This window comes from Nycticebus coucang, chromosome 20, assembly GCF_027406575.1.
Source record: "Nycticebus coucang isolate mNycCou1 chromosome 20, mNycCou1.pri, whole genome shotgun sequence".
Taxonomy (NCBI): Eukaryota; Metazoa; Chordata; class Mammalia; order Primates; family Lorisidae; genus Nycticebus; species Nycticebus coucang.
In genome coordinates, this window is record NC_069799.1 from 59,477,370 (window position 1) to 59,500,177 (window position 22,808).

Below are 22,808 nucleotides of genomic sequence, written 5' to 3' on the forward strand. Positions count from 1 at the left end.
ACATGGCTATTTGCCTCTAAGGATATCATTTGAATGTAATAGCATATAAGACTATTAAGACAGTTTGTGTTCAGCAATCTTAAGAAGCATTTGTGAGTAGATATATGATCATAAAGCATGATTTCCAAAGCAGGGAGCTTTCTAATGGTCTCACTGCCCAAGATCGGGGGTCAGAAACTTCTTCTGTGAGGGGCCGGGGTGAAAACTGTAGCCTTTGCAGGTCAAATAACTTCTGTCACAGGTACTCAGTTGTGACACTGGAGTGTGGAAGCAGCCACAGACAAAATGCAAACAAAAGGGCATGACTCTGTCCCAGTAAAACTCTATAGGCCAGACCTGGCCTGTGGACCATAGTTTCCAAACCCAATCTAGATGACAACTGGCCACTTATGGAGGACTGCTGACTCTTTGTGTTAAACTCTGCCTCTACCTGTGTTTGTCCTTTTGTGCTGGTCTAGGCTTCAAGACCCCTGCTTGGGCTGCTGTGCGAGTCTGCTCCCAGGGTCCCTCTGCCTCCCGGTTCTCTGCTCTGCAATAGGCTTTGTCATTTTCACTATCGGCACATCATCCTCATTTCTGCCTTTGCCTTTACACTCTTCTGTACCCTAGCTTTGAGGTCAAGCTTAAAGCCACTTCTTTTCAAGGCCTTTCTCAGCTCACTTTGCCCTTAGTGACCATCCCGTCCTCCATCTTCAGTACTATTATTTCCCCCAAGCACACGCTATCTCTACTGGGAATGCATCTTTCCATTACACATGCACATCCTGTCTCTCCAAGGAGATTACAGCCCTTAAGGATCTGACTGTGCCCTGCGTCTGTCTCCCAGTGCTTAGCCGAGTGTCCTGGAACAGAGCAGACACCTACCATGGAATACAGGGAGGCCATAAAGTTTGTGTACAATTTAAAATAGTGTGCAATTTAAAACTGCGCATGAATTTTATGACCACCTTGTATTTTGAGAGGACTGTTGTTTAAAGTCATCTTATCAAGAAATAAAAAATTCTTTTTTTTTTTTGCAGTTTTTTAGCCAGTGCTGGGCCTGAACCTGCCACCTCCGGTATATGGGGTCAGCACCTCACTCCTTGAGCCGCAGGCGCCACCCCAAGAAATAAAAAATTCTTAAGACAATTCTTTTCCTAGCTAGAATATTGGCTTCTTTTAATTGACAAAAAAGTTTATTAGGACAATTAAAAATGAGTTTATATTTTGTGGAGATTTTTAGATTACATATATAAGTCAAAGACTATTTGAGTAGTTCTTTTTTAGGATGGAAATAGATACTCAATATAGTTATAAGAAAGAAAAATCCTCCCTTAAATCCAGGTGCACAAGAATGCTCTCTTTGACAAATGATGAGACAGTGATTTGTTATAAACTAAAGAATGCTATTATTAGTGTATTAAAACCATGTAACAAATATAGCACCATACTATTAGGAAGTGTCACAGTTTGACTCAGGGAATTAAAATCTAGATATTACATAATTAAATGTCAATCCTTCTATATAGACTAGTGTTGGGGACCACTTCTGATCTGCCTTTCACTAACCCTGCAATCCTGGGCCGTTTAACCATGTCAAAGTTCTGGTTTTGTCTGCTGTTGGGAGGTGATAATACTTACCTCCTGGAATGCTGTGAGGCTCAAGTGAGATACTACCTATGTTGTGAGATCAGCACAGTAACTGCACACAGTAAGCTCTCAGTAAATTATGTGTGTAACATCAGTGGGTGCAGATATGTGCTCCAGGGGGTGCATCTCTCAACAAAGTACTTAAATAGCTGTTTAAAACACATAAACACTTACAAAGAGTAGTTAAGTACTAAAACAAAGAGATAAAATATTTTGGAAGTCCAAGAGAGAGACAATGCCTGGAGATGGAATTTGAAATGGGTTTTTAAGACAGATTCAGAGTTCACCGGGAAGGACTGGAAGAAGATGGGGACACGTGCGATTAAAGGAAGGGCATGCAGGACACAGCTTAACACACACACAAACAGGCGTAGGACACGTTGAACATGATCATTCAGTCTGCTAATGTCTGCATGAGAACAGAGTGAAATCAGGCTTCATGGTGCAGCCACGCCAGCCTTATCTGACAGGCTGAGGAGTCTGGGTTCAGTGGGTCATGGATGGAGGCCAGTGCACTGTGCAAATGGGGCTGGTGGGTGTTATATTTTTGGTAGCTTCATTTAGAATTCATTGTGTGGAATTTTTCTTCAAGCGTCTTCTTTATAGGACATTGTCATTTCCTAAAAATCCGAAATCACATAGGACTCACCTCTTGGAACAAGGTAAGCCTGCTGGTCGGGGTCCCTTGTCCTCGCCCCATGTCGGCTCTGCATTTCCATCAAGGACTGCCTACTGGGATGAAAAGCAACATTATATGTGATGTTCTACAACCCTGAAACATGACAACATTAGGCAGACAGTCAACAGGAGTATGGGAGAAACAGAGCCAAACTACAATGCCAAAACCAAGTTCATAAAAACCAGAACTTAAAACAATTTGAGTTTTAAATACTAGTGGCACTGGATACTATGTAGTACAAGTAAATAATTAAGATTTTAAAAAATCAGGAAATAACCAAACTTACATTGATAGGGAATGGATTAGGAAAAAGTGGTACATTTCCTTTTTTTTTTTTTTTTTGAGATAGTCTCATTATGTCACCCTCAGTAGAGTGCCGTGGTGTCACAGCTCACAGCAACCTCAAACTCTTGGGCTCAAGCGATTCTTTTGCCTCAGCCTCCCAAGTAGCTGGGACTATAGGTGCCCACCACAATGCCCGGCCATTTTTTGTTGCAGTTGTCATTGTTGGTTAGCTGGCCTGGGTTGGGTTTGAAACTGTCACCTTCAGTGTATATGGCTAGCACTGTAACCCCTGTGCTACAGGCACCGAGCTTTTTTTTTTTTTTAATTTTATTAAGTTATAAACACATAGATCATGAATACATTAATGCCTTTATGGGATACAATGTGCTGATTTTATATACAGTTTGGAATGCTGACATCTAACTAGTTAATATAGCCTTCACCTCATTTAATTAATTATTGTGTTAAGACATACTTCTTTTTTCCTTTTATTAAATCATATATACATAGATCATAAATATATTTATGCCTTTGTGGGATTCGATGTGTTGATTATTTGTACAAATTGGAGTGCTTACATCTAATTAACATAGCTTTCATCTCATTTACTTAATAACAGCGTTAAGACATTTGTGTTCTATACTGGATAGATTTGACTTGTACCCTTGCAATGTGCTCCATAGGTGTGGTTCCACCATTAACCCTCCCTCTATCAAACTACCCCTCTCTTTTCCCATCCCTATTAGTGGTATATTTCTAAATCAAGACACTACACAGCAATTAAGTATAATGAACTAAATCTGCATTTATCAACATTGACAGTTAAAATCACACTGTTATGTTAAGCAAGTTGTAGAAAAATACCCATAGTGATTGTTTTGTAACTTAAACACAGAGAAATCAATATTACCTTGTTTTAAGGCAATTATTTTCATTATGAAAATAATTTTATGGTTGGGGTAACCATAACATGAGGAACTGTATTAAAGGGTCGAGGCATTAGGAAGGTTGAGAACCACCGTTTTAAGACATTACATAGGGGTTTGTGTACATATGTAAAAGTGTAAAATAGATGGGAGGCCCCCCACCACATTCCTGGTGGCACAAGTAAGGGAAGGGAGGAATTTAATGGGAGGATGAGAAACAAAGGAGAATTCAACTTTATCCGTAATTTCCCTTTTTAAAAAAAAAATACTTGAAGCAAATAAAACAAATGTTAGCAACTGTCAGTTCAGGGCGGGGTGCACATTGATGTGTGTTATTGTATCTCTGTATTTTTTTAGGGTTCAAAGCTTTCTCAAAAGGAATTTTTAAAAATCAGGAGTAATTTTTGGCAGTATTTAAAAAGCATATTAGAAAATTTTAAGTGTTATGAATACTTCATTCATGATGATAGCAAGCTAGGTCATCAGGACACATAATGTTATGTTTTCCCAGTTTATCTAAAAGCAAGGAACTTGACTGGCTTCCCATAAGTCTCTGTCCAGCTTTGTGGTAAGCCAAACCAGGCACTGGGAACACAATCAAGTGGAGTGTGCCTGGAGCAAGACTTGGAGCTCACACTAGGCAACGCTCAGGCCCCTCTGCTGCAGCCCACGCTGCATGTGCTCGCAGTCTTCCCCTCTCCACCCTACCTGTCGCTGTCTTCAAATGCATCATTCTCTTTTAGTAAAATCGCCAGCTGCAAGGCCAGCTGTTCTTTTTCTTCATGAATCTTCTCCCTTGCTGCTCTTTCAGCATGAAAATCAGAACAGTAAACTTCCATCTGTTAGAGGAAAAAAAGACACAGAAGTTACTATGTAGATGAATGTGGTTTCTCTGCAGCTCTCTACCCATTTGTGAGGTAAAAAGGCAGAGCTACATCCTCTGATAGGCTTGTAAATCACAGACACATATTCCTGCTGGAAACCACTGTAATGACCCCAATTCCCAATGACAGTCCAATGGTAGATACAGCAGTTGTGTGTTCAGTTGTGCTGTAAACAGTTCAACCCTGCAGGAGGGGTGACCAGAGCTATAACATGTACTGCATGTTTCCAGACAGCTAGAAGACAGGATCTTGAAAGGTAACACCACAAAGAAATGATAAAGATTTGAGGTGATGGACATGTTAACTACCTTGATTTGATCACCATACACTGAGCCCATGTATTGAAACATCACCCTGTACCCTCATAAACATGTACAATTAGGTGTCAATTATAGACAAAATTTAAAAAATCAAAGAATCCAAAAAAAATTATCAACTAAAAACAAAACACTTAATAGTAAATTGCATGAATTGAGAATTATTCTATAGCAGTTTTTAACTTTCTGTGCTTTAGACAGTATGGTACCAGAGCAAAGATACCCAAGAAGATGAATGGGACGGTACAGAGTCCAGACACAGACCCCTGGATGCCTAGCCACAGTGATGATGAAGAGGGCAGCAGAGCATGTAAGAAAACATGGTGAACACTCAACTGGATAGTCATATGGGTAAAGTCAAAATCTTTACTTCTACCTCACTCGATATAAAAATGCCAGTTTCAGATCGTTTGTATTATGTTAATGTAAAAGGTAAAAACAGAATTTTAAGATGGCAACACAGGAGAGTATCTTCATTGGCCTGGGGTGAATGTTTCTTAATTAGGACACCAAAAGTACTAATCATAAATGAAAAGACTGATAAATTGACTACCTTAAAATTAAGAACTTTTGTTCCTCAAAAACACCTTTATGAGAGTAGAAAGGCAAAAATAGGCTTGGCGCCTGTAGCACAGTGGTTACGGCGCCAGCCACATACACTGAGGATTGTGGGTTCGAACCCAGCTCGGCCCTGCTAAATAATAATGACACCTGCAACAAAAAATAACCAAGCATTGTGACGGGTACCTGTAGGCAAGAGAATAGCTTAAGCCCAAGAGTTGGAGGTTGCTATGAGCTGTGATGTCACACACTCTACCCAGGGCAGCATAGTGAGACTCTGTCTCAAAAAAAAAAAATAAATAAAGGTAAAAATAACTGACAAGAGTTGTATGTGGAGTATTTACAGAACACATAAATAAAATCAAGAAAAGGCCAGGCAAACCAAAAGAAAAATATTTGCAAAAGAGAATATTTAGAGGGCCAATAAACACATGAAAAGTACTCAGCCCCGGGCGGCGCCTGTGGCTCAGTCGGTAAGGCGCCGGCCCCATATACCGAGGGTGGCGGGTTCAAACCCGGCCCCGGCCAAACTGCAACCAAAAAATAGCCAGGCGTTGTGGCGGGTGCCTGTAGTCCCAACTACTTGGGAGGCTGAGGCAAGAGAATCGCTTAAGCCCAGGAGTTGGAGGTTGCTGTGAGCTGTGTGAGGCCACGGCACTCTACCGAGGGCCATAAAGTGAGACTCTGTCTCTACAAAAAAAAAAAAAAAAGAAAAGTACTCAGCCCCATTAGTCATCAGTGAAGGGTAAGTTAAATGACGGACCACTGCACACCCACCAGAGTGATTAAATGTAAAACGACAGATAATACAGGTATTGGTAAGATGTAGAACAATGGAAACTCTGTTGATAAGAGTGAAAATCCGTCCAACCACTTTGGAAAACTGTTTGGCATAACCTTTAAAAGGGAGTAACATGCTTAGCCTATAAACCAGCAATTCTACTCCTGGGTGTGTACCCAACAGAAAATGAGTGTACATGCAAACAGAGGGACAGCACAGGAATGTCACTGCAACATTAATCATAATGCCACTGACTGGAAATAACCCAACTTCCTACCCACTATAGAGCACATAAATAAAATTCATTGAGTATATGCGCTTAAACATTTGGTGCACTTTCCATGTTTCAATATAAAAGTTTTAAAACATTCATTGGTGGAAAAAAATAGAAAACATATTTTAAACACCATCACTTTCCCATCAGAGAACGCAGTCAGGGCTGGCCTTGCTTAGCCTGGGTTTCGGATGTGTCTCACCTGCGCCCTGAGGACACTCATGGTCTCCAGCTCCTCCTCCTGCTTGGCAATGGTCTGCTTCATCTCGTCCATCTGAAGCTGTTTGGAAGCCAGGGCCTTCTCCGCCAGCTCCAGTTTTTCATTCAGTTCCCGCAGCACTGTCTTATCCACTTTTTCTGACTGAAAAAGACATGTTTATTCTAGGAATGGTTTTGAAATAATTCAGCCTAATTCAGTAAAACATCAGATAAAGGTTTATTATTTATTTATTTATTTTTAGAGACAGAGTCTTACTTTACTACCCTCGGTAGAGTGCTGTGGTGTCACAGCTCACAGCAACCTTCAAATCCTGGGCTTAGGTGATTCTCTTGCCTCAGCCTCCCAAGTAGCTGGGACTACAGGCGCCCGCCACAACACCTGGCTATTTTTGGTTGCAGTCTGGCAGGGCTGGGTTCGAACCCACCACTCTCGGTAAATGGGGCCCGTGCTGCCCCAAAGGTTTATTTTTTAATTGTCAGCTCTAAACTAGTCTGTTCATTAGCAATGCTAACTTATCAAAAAGTTGTATTCATTTAATATATGGCTTGAAAATAATAATTTCCTCATGTAAAACAGGAATGTAAAAAAAAAGGTAATAGTAACATCAAGGAAATAATAACAAACCCCAAGTGAAGAGACTGTGACTCACTGATACTGTTATTTTTTTCCACAAGTTACCTTTCCTTTGTAAAGTCAGTAGAAAAGAAGAAATATATTTAAAATCTATTAGGTTCCAGAGAGGAAAACTATTCATTAAAAAATAAATGGAAAAACAAAGAATATATAAAGATAAAATTTCAAAGACCTCAGCTAATTCAAAGCTGCCATCTTTAGTGAGAATCTGTAGATAATCACATTATGTTGGGCATTTTTACTCATTTAAATTGCACACAGCAATTGGGGTGGGGGGGGTCCCAAGTTCACTGTCACCAGGCAAGCTGGCCAAGCACAGTTCCATGTAGCAGATGTCCCCTTCAGCCCTCAGGAGCTCATGGTCTTAGCTCTCCTACAAACTCACCCTTAAAAATATTTTTAAAATATTGGAAGTTTATTCCCTGACTGTAGGATATTAGGGCCATCTTCATTCACAAGAAAGGATATTACATACATGTGGAATATCAGAACTTATAAACACTTAGACACTACAAATAATAAACTGGTGCCTGTAGCTCAAAGGAGTAGGGCACTGGCCCCATAAGCCAAAGGTGGTGGGTTCAAACCCAGCCCTGGTCTAAAACTGAAAAAAAAAGATAATAATAATAATAAACTGGAAAACCTTTGAAATCAGACTTAGTTAAGGGTTCATGCAACTATTTTATATATAAAATATTAAACAGTTTCTATTCATTGCTAGGCTGTGGACATAATTTTTATCTATGATTACCTCTTTCTTTGTTAGTTCCTCAATTATTTTCAATGCTTTATGATGGTCTTGAAGAAGTTTGTTGTGTGTCAACTGTAGAGTGGCTACTTTTGACCTAGTAAAAAAGATATTGGAAAGTGGAATCTTGTGGAAAATATCATAGAAATTTATAATCTTACCTCCTAGCCTTTTTCTGAGGACTCAAGTAGCAAAATCTCCATGCCTACCCTTATTATCCCACCACTGACCAGCATTTCTTACTCTTAAAGAAAATAACCTTTTTCAAAGAATCAGGACAGAATGCAAATAATTTTGTAATAATAAAACTTTTACACTTTATTCCCTCTGAAAAGTCTCCCAGTACTCTTTCAAGTAAGCAAAAAAGAAATGTTCTGAATTTATACTCAAATCCTAATTCCAATCTCTATTTAAAAAGCAGGCCCATCTCCTTTGGAAAGTTGCCATTCCATCACAGCACACTCACTTTTCTTCTTCTGTTTTAGCTTGTTCCATTTTGATTTCTGATCGCATGCTTTCCACTTGTAGCTCTAACTTTTTGTTCTTATAAACAAGCTCTTGCTTTTCATTCAGCTCTGATGGGGTTGCAGAATTTTTCCTTTCAAGAGCCTGACACCTAAGAAAGATCAAGACTTCATAGCTAAACAATGCTTTATCATGTCATGTAAAATACAAAGAATTTTAGGGGTGCGGGATTTATGAATGCAAAATAAAATATTTCATTATTCTTCTTTACTAGACATGGTCATATTTCTGAGCTCTGAAGTCTATAAACATAAAGTATCTAAGATTATAAGAGGTACTGTCCTGCTAGAAAAAAACCCTGATCCTTTATCCAGCCTCAAGCTGTTGCCTTAGGTAGAGTGCTGTGGCATCACAGCTCACATCAACCTCAAACTCTTGGGCTTAAGCGATTCTCTTGCCTCAGCCTCCTAAGTAGCTGGGACTACAGGTGCCCGCCACAACACCTGCCTGGCTATTATGAGTTCTATCAATCACAAAGACTTCAGCTTCTGGTAAAGATTCAATAAAGGAAGAAAGACCCCCTCCCCTCCAAGGACTCTTGAAGATCAGAAAGAGAATTTCAATGTCATGATAGCAAATACGAATAAACGACAGCTATGCATAAGGCATTAATCCCAAGGCTGGACATCTCATTTACTACCACACATGTAATGGAAATTATGAACAATTTACACAACTGAGGTTAAGAGAAGTTGCCTAAGGCAATACCACAAATACGTTGCAGACTCATATTTCAAATCTAAGTCTGTTTGTCCAGAGTCCTTAGATGTAGCTTCTATGCTGTATCTGACTACCGTAATACTATAGAGTGTTGGGAATTAAAACTTCAAGAAAATGTACACCTGTAGAAACAAGTTTGTCAGCTAATCCAAGAGAGTACCATCAACTTAGTTTTACTAAATTTGGGGTAACTTCTTACATCTTCAGCTTTCTTTACATGTGTTCATGTCAATGCTGTCACTTTAAGTCAGTCATGGGAAGTCTGACCTGCAGCTTTGTGCACATCTCACAAAGGCTAGTACACTTAACACATCACCCCCAAATGGCAGATTCAGATTCCCTCCACCCCGTCTCCATTCCTCCATATTACAAATACTTCATACTCACACATTAACCTGGATATCAGTGTTTTCTGAGTTCACATTTTAATTAGGTCTCTATTTTTCTTTGCGTTAGTAACATAGTAAGAAAACTATGTTTCATATAGTAACATACTTTGTAAAAATATTTACTTTTCACGGGAGGATAAAATAAATTTCTCATTCTTACTTTTCTTGAAGTCTCTTCTTCATTAGCTCAGCTTCACTGAATTTTGTATGAGCCTCCTGAAGCTCCTTAAACAGGGATGTGACCTGAAGGTTCAACATTTCCACTTCACTTCCCACCTATCGTACAGGAAATCCCAAACACAGGAGATGAAATAGCCTCTTTGTGAGAAAATAATCTAAACCATTACTATCCATTAAGATTGATTGGCGAACTGGTTAATCTAAACCATTACTATCCATTAAGATTGACTGGCGAACTGGTTTAACTTTGATAATTAATACCCCAAATGAAAAAAAATGTTTTGGATATAACCCTGCTTCCTAGTAAACCATGAACTAATCAATTTGGATGCACTTTTTTTTTTTTTTGAGAGAGAGTTTCACTTTGTTGCCCTGGGTAGAGTGCCATGGTGTCATAGCTCCCAGCAACCACAAACTCCTGGGCTCAAGCGATTCTCTTGCCTCAGCCTCCTGAGTAGCAGGGACTACAGGCACCCAACACAATGTCCAACTATTTTTTAGAGATAAAGTCTCAGCTCTTGCTTAGGCTGGTCTTGAACTTGTGAGCTCAAGCAATCCACCTGCTTCAGCCTCCCAGAGTGCTAAGACTACACCATGCCTGGCCCTAATGTATTCTTGATAATGACTTTATCACTATTAAAATTAATACTACCCACGGTTCAGGAGATCATAGATCACAGAGGCATCAAAGCACAATCCTATTTATCCAGTTAACAATTGACTCCCGGGTGGCGCCTGTGGCTCAAGGAGTAGGGCGCCGGTCCCATATGCCAGAGGTGGCGGGTTCAAACCCAGCCCTGGCCAAAAACAAACAAACAAAAAAAAATAAGCTTAAACAATTGATTCCCATATTCCTTTGCCAATTTATATTTCTAGTTTATTTAGCTATTTTTATTGTACAGCCTTTTTCCAGATAGCTCAATAATTTTTGTAAACAAGTTTTATGATGCCTTGAAAGTCTCAGTAGTTCCCTACTATTGGCTGTCACATTAGTTTTAGTCAGCAGGATATGGCTGCTCACTGGTGGTCTCTTCATCTCCAGTTGTGTAACAGATGGCATATACAGGCATTCTCCTTATATGTCTGATTATGAGTGTGTGTGTAATAAATGAATTAAAGTATTTTATGTAAATGTCTTTCATGTGGGTTACTACGGCCATCGTAACTTCATGGCCTCATTAACTTCTCCTAAGTTTACACTCTCCACAAGCTTAAAGGTAAATCTCTCAAGTTAACAAACAACACTGAATATACACATATATAAATTCTATAAATTACATATGTATGTGTGTGTGTATGTATATATACATAAATACCCCACCCACCCAAGGAACTGTAACACACTGGTCAGCATAAGGAACTTGGCCCACTGCACTGATCCATACATGTGGTGCATGTCCAGTCTATGAAAATGAGGTCAACTTAAGGAGGTGGTCAGTGTAGGGAGGTGGTCAGCTATGGAGGTTCTACTGTGTATGAATCTTTTTCATTTAAACTACTCAAATCGGTAATGAGATAGAACCAAGATGTTTCAATCCTGCCACAAGTTTCTGAGTCACATCCTCAAATGATCTGATTTTAATGTGGACAAAATTCCTTTTTCATTTAGCAGGCTTGTTCACTTAAGGATTTAGGAGAAGGTATCAGTCAAAAAGAGAAACAGGAGTGGTTTCAGAGACTACTGATGGGAATACATCTCACTATGGTTGACACTGAATGAAATCCAAACCAGGACAAGGAAATATAAAAGACAATATTCGACATTAATATTATTTCTAAAGCAAGTAACACATCACAAGACTCGAACCCAGCTGCTGGACTACGTTTAGGTGTGTGTGTGGGGGTGGTGACAGCGACCTTGGAGTCTTAGTACCCACAGTCTCTGGGCCTTTCTCCTCTTCATTCTCTTGTTCTGTGTTTTCCTCTGTTTGGGTTTCAATCTCAGAACGATCATTTGCTTTCTTTTCAAAGTCTGAAATTCTGAAAAATTACAAAATGTAGAAAAGTTACCTTCTCTTTGACTTCAAGGGAAATAGCAATTGCAGAAGCACTAAAAAAGTATTGTTCAAAATTTGGGTAAAGGATCAGGGGTTTTCAAAATCTCTTCATATTCACTATAATAGCACTGGTTTTATTTTTTTATCCTAAAACTGACTAGAATGGATTTTAGAGATGAATACACGTAGAAGTAAAAGGCAGGTGTAACTAACTTGAGCGTGCCTGCTTCCATGTAACTGTACTATCCAGAAATTTTTTTTTTTTTTTTTTTTTGCAGTTTTTTTTGGCCGGGGCTGGGTTTGAACCCGCCACCTCCGGCATATGGGGCCTGCGCCCTACCCCTTTGAGCCATAGGCACCACCCTATCCAGAACTATTTTAAACATTGTTGTAGTGTGTGCGCACATGAGGATGTGTGTGTTCTGTCAGCACGTTGTGTCCTGTTTACAATTCAGAGAAAGACTTTTCCTTTTAGAACTCATCTAAGTTTACAAGCCCCTGAGCAAACAAATGTGGCACTGTTCTTACCCCAAATCGTAATCACAGGCACCCATCCCAAAATAGATGACACAGACTGGATAGAGGGTGACAGGTTGAGTCTGTGTATATATTTTTTTTCTCCCACCTCCAAAACCCTACTAAAACGACTTCCAAAAAGCCATGTGCCTACAGAACAAAGAGGAAGGGAAAGGAAATAGTAGCAGAAAAAAACGGGGGAAACATAGGCATGAGTGGGGCAGGCTGAGGAGCCCAAGAAGGACCCTCAGTCGTTAGTAAGGAGGGCCAGAAGTGACCCGATTCACACTGGGAATTTGTGGACTCTCTGGAATTGGTGACACCGGGTACCTATGGAGGTGGTGATAAGGAAGGACTGGAAGATGGTAAAATAAAGGCGCTCTGGACTCAGGTGTGAAGCAGAGTTGAGGGCTTGGGTTTCCTACTGTGAAAGAGGATTTTAATTACAGACTATTGAAACCTTTAGCCTGCTTTTCCTCATCTCAAGAACCCTGACATCTAGAAAAATATCCTCCAGGCAGGAGGCTGGAAGTCTTCTCTGGAGAATCTGACCAGGACCAGGGAAAAGCTGAAAAGTCTCAGACATGGGGCTTCCCCAAGGAGCCCTCATGGCTGGTGCTCATAGAGCTTCAGGCAGCTTCTAACTCATCCTCTTAAATCTGACCTGGCAAGATTATCAGACATTTGAGGGAAGCTTTCCTTTTTTTAAAAAAATTTCAGGTTGGGCGGCGCCTGTGGCTCAAAGGAGTAGGGCGCCGGCCCCATATACCAGAGGTGGTGGGTTCAAACCCAGCCCTGGCCAAAAACTGCAAAAAAAAAAAAAAAATCAGGTTAATGTGAGGGTACAAACAACTAGGTTACAGTGTTTGCATTTGCTAGGCAGAATCCCTCTTGTAGTTGTGACCCGTACCCAGGAGGTGTGCCATCAACCCTTACATTGTGCCCACTAGGTGGGAGCACACCCATCCTGAGGGAGACTTCCAAGAGAAACAGGTAAAAGGAGCTTACTGGAAACAGAAAATGTGGGGGATGAGAAGCCAGGAGATTTAAAAATAAACTATCATTAATAACCTGTAGAGACATAAGGAAACATATGCCAGGAATTAAAAAAGGAACATCAAAGTCCCCCTGCCCCCCAAAAGGAAAGGAAGGTGAAAGCTAACAGGAAGAGAAGGAAGAAGGGAGGGAAAAAGGAAAATGGCAGAGAGATGGCAAAGAAAAAGCTTAAGAAAATTAGATGACTGGTCCAGGAGGTCCAATTCAAAATAACAAAATAATAGTATCAGTTCTAGAAAGAGAAAGAGAGAACAGATGAAATTTAAGGCAGGAAATAATCCCTAAATTCATTCAAGATTATTTTTCAGGAACTAAAGGACCTAGTTTTCCGAATGAAAGAACCCAACAGTATCCAAAAAAGATCCAGGCTCACATGGACACCATGTGAAATTTCAGAACATTTAGGCCAAAACAAAGAGCTTCAGAGAGGAGGAAAACAAAAAACATTTCATCCTAAAAGAATAAGAATCACAGGGGCAATAAATTTCTGAACAGTTAAAACACCAGAAGCCATAATACAATGAAGCACAGCTTTCAAAACTCAAGAGGGAAAATGATAGCCAACCTGGGATTCTGTATCTAATCCAACTACCCACTTGACTTAACCTCAGATCTCAGAAAATAATACTTTCCATACATGCTTTCTCAGTAAGTCAATGGAGATGTGGTATAACTCTACCTAAAGACAAAAAGGAGTAAGAGAGGCATCAGATTCAGGAAGCAGGTGATCTGACAGAGGAGAGCCGCAGGCCCCGCACAGGCCGTTCCAGGATGACGGCAGTGCAGCAGGACTGAGAGAGCATGCGTGGTGGAGGCTCCTGGAGAAGAGTCTTCAGAAGAGAAGACTGCTGGACTCTGATGGATTTGAATGTAACTGAGAGACTTCCTCATGTGGGGAAACCAGGCAATTTTTTAAAAAGGCAATTATGCTTACAGGTTAAAAAAATAGGTTATGTAAAGAAAGGAAAAGTAGCGATGGCATACTATGTAGCCCAACTCTGTGTGTTTGAGAATGTGTCATCTGAATTTCAACATCATCAATTTCAGAAGGGGGCTGGAGAGAGAGGAGGGGTCCAGAAGCATGTTTGTGTAGTTGTGATGATGACAGTGAACACGGCTAAATCTTCATCCTCATAGTCAGAGGTTAATAGATTGTGTTTAAATTTTTTAAAAAATTTAAGTAGCAATTTAAGCCTGATATATGGAAGTGAATAACAAAAGACCCAACCACGTCTGTTGAAAGTGGTTGTTTGGGAACTAGGAAAAAGCAGGTGGGGAGGAAGGGTCAAAGAACCATTCTTTCTCTGTAAAAGACTTGTATATAACAACTAATGATTTTTATAAAAAATGTTTTGGGAGGCACCTGTGGCTCAAGGAGTAGGGCGCTGGCCCCATATACCAGAGGTGGTGGGTTCAAACCTGGCCCCGGCCAAAAAAAAAACAAACAAAAAACTGCAAAAAAAATTATTGTTTTTAATGAACATATAATAACGGTACATATTTGTGAGATACACTGTGATGTTTCCATGCACATAATGTATAGTATTCAGGTCAAGATCAAGTCTTCACACGAATGTAAAACTGATTCTTAAAAAAGAACTTAGTGAGGGCAGTGCCTGTAGCTCAAAAGAGTAGGGTGCTGGCCTCATATGTCAGAGGTGGTGGGTTCAAACCCAGCCTAGGACAAAAAACAAACAAACAAAAAAAAACCTGCAAAAAAGAACTCAGTGATGATAAAAGGTAAAATAAACAACACTGGTATCTGTTGCCAACTGCTGAACCTGATCAGTTTGCAGATAGTCTCCAGATAAACCAAATAAATGGGTGAGGTGCCACTTGGTGCGGGGTGGGGGCGGCCTTCTACATGTATACCCCCTCATATGTGATGTGGGGTGTTGACCTACATTTTAATTACAACTTATTTTAATTCTCTAGAGCAAATTTTCACCTTGGGCTGACTCCTCCCAGCTACCTCTCTATTCTTTTGGGCTATATTTCCTATACAATTTCCTTTTCGCTATTGTAAGTATGTTTAGAAAATACAAGTTACATGATACATTAATGCTGGCAAATCCGGGACAGAAAGACAGATGTATTGTTCCCTTTTCCCACAAATCACGCCAATTATTCAGAATAAATTTTAGCGCATCTAAATTAACGAATGATTAACGAAAATGCTTGAAGACTGGCTTGAGAAAAAGACGCTAAGTCTCGCAATGTCTTACATAGTGTCGTATATCAAGACAGGTTGTTTGTGTATCAGTGATTTTGTTTCTTGCTTTCAGTCCTATCCTGGGTAGGAGGAAATCATCATCCTGATACCCACGTAATGAACACTACTCCTAGCAACTGATTACTGACTTGTTCAATACTGAGAGAAAGCTGAGTCAGAAAGTACAAGTTTAACATTGAAAAAGGAACCTTTACAGGATGCTCCAGGTTGAGGCACATCTCAAAGGCAGGCCTAGCTCATTGGCTCTAAACTGAAGAGCTACACATCGCTTAGCCTCTGGGCAGAAAGCTCTGATTATTTTGAAAGCATGAATTCTGTGCATCATATGAAAGATCAGGATGTATAATTAGCAAATTCCTAAGCCTACACTTTTATTAATAAAGCTAATCACATTAAAATAAGGATGAATTACTGGCTAAACCTGACTGCTCGGAATGGTATACAGAACTTGGGAGATATAAACATGGCTATGAAATACAAACTAACTGATTACTCACAGATGTTAAAGGTCTCATTCAAAGTGTAACACTGTCCTTTAAAAATCAGTGATTTTTTTTTTCAAGAAAATGTTTTTAAAGTTAAACAAATGTTTAAAGGTGAATGAGTGGTAGCAGTGTCATAGTAAGTTTTAAAGAATTTGATGGATGGGAGAGGAAGTGGGTCAAACTGCAGTTTTCCCAGGCTTAAAATCTGGTAACACTCTCCTTTCTTCTGAACCTAGCAGCTTTTCCAAAGAGATAGATGCTCCTTTGAAGTGCTGTGTCCTGGGTAGAGGGATCCACGCCTGCTGTTGCCTCAATTTTAAGTCCATGAAGAGCCCGGGATGGTGATGGATAGGACCTCTATACCTGGTATACGGACATCCCTGAGGAGCTGGGTAGGCGATGATTTTCATATTTTTAATGCAAGTCCAAAGGATGATACATTTCCTAGCAGAAACGCTATACTAATAGGTTAATTGCCTTATTGAAAATGTGCATCTTTAATAACATCTTCAGCACTGTCAGAGCACTGACTCTAGACTGGGCTCACTTCACAGTAATCATATTCCTTGAACATGTGACATTTCTAAACTGTGTACCTTTTATAACACAAACATGTGACATTTCTAAACTATGCACTTTTTATAACTTTGGGAGGCTGAGGTGGGAGGAATGCCTGAGCTCAAGAGTTTGAGACCAATCTGAATAAGAGCAAGATCCTGTCTCTACTAAAAATAGAAAAATTAGCTGGGCATTGTGGTGGGTGCTTGTAGTCCCAGCTACTCAGGAGGCTGAGGAAAGAGGATTACTTCAGCCTAGGAGTTTGAGGTTGCCGTGAGCTATGACACCACAGCACTCTGGCCTGAGTCTGTCTCAAAAAAAAAAAAAAAAAAAGTCAGCTATAATAATTAAGATGTAAAAAATCCCTTTAGTTACTCTTTACTTATTTGTATATTATTACTATGTTTGGGGATTTACCAAAAAGATAGGACAAATATTTAACCCCATTACACACATGGCAGTGGTCCCTGGAAGTCACTCCGTACGTTCCTAAGGGATGGCAGTAGGTATGTGGCGGAAACCTTGCGTTCATTGTTACTGTGCTTTTTTTTTAACCTTTGAAAAGAGATGATCACCAAATAAGTCACTGGACAAATGTTGATGTGCCTTCCAGGTTATTTTTTTCTAAAAAAAATAGCTTTTGTTTCATATTTTAAGAATAGATCTTCCAAAAGTTAATCATTTTAACTGCTTCAGTCAGAAAGTGCTTCTTAAAGTACTATTAATGAGTCATTTATAATGTCTAATAAAATTAATTATGCTATAGTATAATGATTACTTGTTCTAATCACCAGAACTGTAAAACTATTGTATAACTTCCCCATATCTTCAACTGGTTTAACACTTTACATTCACTTTACATTCATGCATTCACAAATAGAACTTCATTGACTTCATAGTATGTACCTCTATGAACTACATAAATTTTACCCCAAAGTCCAGTCCACAGGATTTTGTTTGTGATAGCATTATGCTACAGATATACCAGTATAAAAAAGGTTTACCAGCCATTAAAAAGGGTGTGTATATAAAAAAGAGGGGGGTACCACTTCCCAACTTATTCTATGAGACTAGTATTACCAGGCTACAACAATGAGACAGATTCCATAAGAAAAAAAAAAAACAACAACTATAGACCAATATCTAGACCAATAGATAATAAAAAACTATACGCCAATATCCCTTACACATACGGATGCAAAAATTCTCAACAAAATAGTATCAAACTGAATCTAGCAATATATAAAAAGGATTATATACCATGACCAAGTGGGATTTATTCCAGGAAAAATTCTTTTTTTTTTTTTTTAATTGTTGGGGATTCATTGAGGGTACAATAAACCAGATTACACTGATTGCATTTGTTCGGCAAAGTCCCTCTTGAAATCGTGTCTTGCCCCCAAAACGTGTGGCACACACCAAGGCCCCACCCCCCTCCCTCCTTCCCTCTCTCTGCTTTTCCTTCCCCACCCCTCCCTCCTTCTTGCAGGAAAAATTCTTAAGAGAAAACAGAAGGGAGTCTTTGGGACCTTGGTTTAGGCAGTAGTTTCTTAGATGTCATACCAAAAGCATAGGTGACAAAAGAGAAAAAAAAATATATCAAAATAAAAGACCAGGCACAGTGCTTCATGCATGTAATCACAGCACTTTGGGGGCCTGAGGTGGGAGGGTCATTTGAGGCCAGGAGTTTTAGATTAGCCCGGGCAACATTGTAAGATCCCGTCTCTACAAAAATAATAAAATCAGCCAGACATGATGGTCCTATCCTGTCGTCCTAGCTACCCAGGAGGCTGAGCCAGAAAGATGGCTTGAGTCCAAGAGTTGGAGGTGGCAGTGAGCTATGATCCCTCCACTGTACTCCAGTTTTGGCAACAGAATAAGACCTTGTGTCAACAAACAAACAAAACTGCTGCAAATGATACCATCAAGAAAGTGAAAGAAAATAGCTCCAGATTATTTAATAAGAGACTTGCATCCAGAATATGAAGTGAACTCATAATTCAATAATAGTAAGACAACCCATTTTTTTTTTAAATGGGCAAAAGATTTGGATAAACATTTCTCCAGAGAGGACATACAAAAGGTTAACATGAAAAGATGCTCAACTTCATCAGTAACTGGAGAAGTACAAGTGAAAACTACCATGAGATACCAATTCATGTCAGGATTCATGTTAGGATGGGTAGAATAAAAAAGACAGACAATAAGACGTGTTGAAATGGCCGCGGAGAAAGTGAAACACACACCCCACACCCCGCTGGTGGGATCACACACTGGTGCAGCTGCTTTAGAAAACGGTTCGGCAGTTCCTCAAAATAGCGAACATAAAGTTACTGTGTGACCCAGCAATTCCACCTTTAGCTAGGGAACCCCAGAGAATCAAAAAAATACATCCAAACAACTTATACAAGATGTTCATAGCAGCGTTATTCATCATGGGCAAAAAGTGCCAACGACCCAAATCTTTACCAGCTGATAAACAGATAAACAATGTTGTATACCCAGACAAGGGAATATTATTTGGCAACAGAAAGAAATGCAGGACTGATAGAAGCCACACTGTAGACGAATCTCAAAAGCCTTATGCGAAGTGAAAGCAGCCTGTCACAAAGTACACGTGTTGTAGGACACCATTCATATGAAATATCCAGAGTGGGCAGATGGATAGAGACAGGGAGTATTCACTGCTGGGAAGAGGGGGCAGTGATATTGATATTGGGTTTCTTTATTTGAGGAAACAATGTTCTAAAATTATATTGCAGTAATAATGGTTGTACAACCCTGTGAATATTCTAAAGACGACGGAAAGGTACATTTTAAATAGACGACTTGTATGACGTCTTAATCATATTTCAGTAAAGCTGTTAACAAAAACTCAAAAGATGCATATTCAAGTTAACCCATTTTGTACCTTTTTTGGGCTTCCTTGAGTGCAAGTTGGAGTCTCTCCACCTTCTGGTTTCCTTCCCTTAGGCAAAGCAGGAGCTGGCTCACAGTTAACTCCTCAAATTCCAAGTAATTCTTGGCTCCTTCTTCATATCTGCTCCTACAGTAAGACAATGCCATGTTCATAAAGGTTAAAAGGTTTTTTCTATCAGAAAATAAAAATATCAAAGCCTCAAAACAGAGTAGCCCAAAACCAGCTAAAAGGAACTCCTTTCTAGAACATTCTCCAATTCTCATCCATTGACTGGGGTCCCAGGTCCCTCGTGCCCTGCAGGGCAAGTGGGAATCACAGTGAGGCTGTAGAAACGCTGGCCTTACACTGTGCGGACTTACTTCCTCCAAGCGGTCACCACACAAACCAGACCCACAGGAAGCGATGACCACGGGCAGCCCTGGTGGTGGTGCCAGGCTTCCTGAGATCTGGTCTCACCAGGACTGTACCATATACAGGCACACGTGTCCAGACCACTGGCCTTTCCCAGCTTCACAGAAACCATCAGTCTCGAGTCAAGAGAAGAAAACTTTTCTCATTTCTGATTTTGACTAATTAGAGCAGAGAAATGTAGGCACTGTTATATGTCAGATATTTCTCTCAATATCAGAATGTGATTAAATCAAGAGACATGTCAGTGACAAACAAAACCACGGCCACCACTCCAGTAGCGACACCTTCAGGAGGGCTCTGATGATGGTAACGGCAGTGACTAAAGTAGCCAGAAGTAGATCCTGGTCAGCAGGACCTGGAAATCACTCCAGAGCCCTTACAGTACTCACAGACAGGGTATATATAGACTGTTATTATTTTAAAAATAGTGTGGCTTCAAGGAGGAAGTGGTCTTTGCATTTGAATATGAATGAGGAGGAAGTGGCTTAAAAACTTCAAACAGCGCTTTCTCCTTCCTGTTACTTCCAGGAAAGTCTTTTGATACTAAAAAAAAAGCAAGGAAAAAAGTTGGAATTTTTAACTAAAAAAAGGGAATTACTTTCACTTATGCCAACTGCCTGGTTTAATGACAGAATACATTATCTAATACTTGTTTTCTCCCTTATATAAGGGCTTAGGAGCATAATTGAAACAATTTTTTCCCTACATTTTATAAATTACTCTGTACATACATTCATCATGATATAAAGAAAAGGTTTTAAAAGTCTATAGGGAAGAGATCCCTGAAAGAACTTTCCAGATAACCGTCTCCTAGGTGGACTAGCATGATAGTACAGCTGACAGGGGACAAGCCAGCAGCCTCCTCGGGTTGAGCACTGCCTGCAAGACCCAAGAGCTTCAGGCCCCCAGAGAGGCCCTCCCACCATTTCTGATGTCTGTTCCCTAACATCTACCTGGGATAGGTAAACTGGAGATTCCACAGATAATATACCTGGGCACTTTCATGCACCACCCACAGAGACTGAGAGTATTGGCCATGTTAGAAAAGATGATCCAGCACTGGCCCCCCTGGCTCATAACTGGGAAGGAAGAGGGGAGAGAAAACAGAAGCATCTCACTGATGGGAGCTGGGCAGCATGCCAGGTGAAGCACACTGGGGAATAAATGAACAAACACAACTCTTCGGATGAAGAACAAACAGCTGATTGGACTGAGAACCACTTTGTTTTTCCCTGTCATCTGCTAGAGGTGAGACACCTCTGTGGTCAGTGCTAGTTAGTCAAATAGGCACCAAACACTATTCTTCATCTCTGCCAGTCTTGGCTGCAACATTAAAAACTTTCAAACTGAATATTCTTGAAAGGTCCTGGTATAAATCAATAAATTACTTTTTTAGCATTTGACCCCCAGAACGAGCTCAAAGTGACAAGACTGCCCAGTCTGCCTACCTACCTGCCAGCCTCTGCCTTCCTCACGTACATGTCGGTGGAGTCTGTTCTCACGGGCCCAGAACTATTCTTAATTTCTTTTACCGACCCATCTGCTTCTCCTTCCTGAAAAGCAGAAATGAAAGGGATTTAACATAATATGTCTGCAAGACAGGTTCTATGTTAAAAAAAAAAAAGACAAAAGATTAAGAATTTTGATGATATGTAAACCAAGGAGGCTACCCTGCCTTTATTTTTTTATTTTTATTTTTTTTTATTGTTGGGGATTCACTGAGGGTACAATAAGCCAGGTTACACTGATTGCAATTGTTAGGTAAAGTCCCTCTTGCAATCATGTCTTGCCCCCATAAAGTGTGACACATACCAAGGCCCCACCCCCCTCCCTCCGTCCCTCTTTCTGCTTCCCCCCCCAACCTTAATTGTTATTAATTGTCCTCATATCAAAATTGAGTACATAGGATTCATGCTTCTCCATTCTTGTGATGCTTTACTAAGAATAATGTCTTCCACTTCCATCCAGGTTAATATGAAGGATGTAAAGTCTCCATTTTTTTTAATGGCTGAATAGTATTCCATGGTATACATATACCACAGCTCGTTAATCCATTCCTGGCTACCCTGCCTTTAAATGTGAAATATTTAAATTGGGTTACTAACATGGGATGGGAATGTACTCTTCCTCATCCCGCACACCCTGACATGTATAAATATCTAGGCTAAGGCATGAGTCAGTCTCCTCTCTCTGAACATTCAACCTGCCTCCATAAACATGAAAGAAGCTTATCTCCTCCTCCCTCTCCTTGGCAGTTCCCTCTTTCTCAAGGTCAAAGCCATGCAGAGTTAGTGACAATTCCATATACCTTCCTTGTACAGTCCTTCAAAATGTAAGATGCTAGAACTTGCTGAGGCAAAGTTAAAAAAGAGGCAGCTTTCTATAGACAAGACTCAAAAAAAAGCACTGTCTTTGCTAAGGTGGCTCCCATTAGAAATCTGTATGTACCACAGGTCAATTAGGGAACAAGAAGACAAAAGCTAACACTTACAGGATTTGAAAGGCATTTATATTCCAGTAAGCTCACCGAAAAAATCTTCAAAAGTGCATTGATGATTCTAGATATTTTTTCCTGCTAAGGGCCATTGGAGAGTCTAGATGATTTTTGATATACTCTCCCTAAACCTTGGGCAGTGTTTTCCAGTTCACAGAAGCAAAACAAGCAAATTTGTTTATACTAGAAATAACTGTCACTCATCTGTGAGGGAGAATCTCATGCTAACCACACATCCTGAAAGCAGCAGCCTCATTTGGAAACTCCTGATATGCTGTTTGGGTTTCCTGAATTTTATCAGGTATTTGCAGGCTAAAGTTCTTTGATTAGACTTCTGTTTGGGTTATCTTCAGTCACTTGCAGAAAGGGTACGCTGACAAAATGTGC

The 22,808-nt window shown here is 40.0% G+C and overlaps 1 protein-coding gene and 1 long non-coding RNA gene across 10 annotated transcripts in view; one reads left to right on the forward strand and one right to left on the reverse strand.

The window, feature by feature from the left end:
• Positions 1 to 22,808, forward strand: part of LOC128572426 (uncharacterized) — a 47,164-nt gene that overhangs the window by 18,827 nt on the left and 5,529 nt on the right. For 5 of the 6 annotated variants that reach the window (XR_008376206.1, XR_008376205.1, XR_008376204.1 and 2 more), the window contains 2 exons: positions 4,918 to 5,030; positions 16,275 to 16,430. This is a non-coding gene — a long non-coding RNA (uncharacterized LOC128572426). The remainder of the gene's footprint in view (positions 1 to 4,917; positions 5,031 to 16,274; positions 16,431 to 22,808) is intronic. The other variant, XR_008376208.1, reaches the window with a different exon arrangement.
• OPTN (optineurin) overlaps positions 1 to 22,808 on the reverse strand; it is a 50,374-nt gene that overhangs the window by 9,682 nt on the left and 17,884 nt on the right. For 3 of the 4 annotated variants that reach the window (XM_053572453.1, XM_053572452.1, XM_053572454.1), the window contains exons 5-13: positions 21,380 to 21,480; positions 19,508 to 19,642; positions 11,629 to 11,731; positions 9,732 to 9,847; positions 8,404 to 8,553; positions 7,941 to 8,034; positions 6,539 to 6,697; positions 4,228 to 4,358; positions 2,279 to 2,361 (exon numbers count right to left, since the gene is read on the reverse strand). In XM_053572453.1, coding sequence (XP_053428428.1) covers positions 2,279 to 2,361; positions 4,228 to 4,358; positions 6,539 to 6,697; positions 7,941 to 8,034; positions 8,404 to 8,553; positions 9,732 to 9,847; positions 11,629 to 11,731; positions 19,508 to 19,642; positions 21,380 to 21,480 — 1,072 coding nt within the window. The remainder of the gene's footprint in view (positions 1 to 2,278; positions 2,362 to 4,227; positions 4,359 to 6,538; positions 6,698 to 7,940; positions 8,035 to 8,403; positions 8,554 to 9,731; positions 9,848 to 11,628; positions 11,732 to 19,507; positions 19,643 to 21,379; positions 21,481 to 22,808) is intronic. The other variant, XM_053572455.1, reaches the window with a different exon arrangement.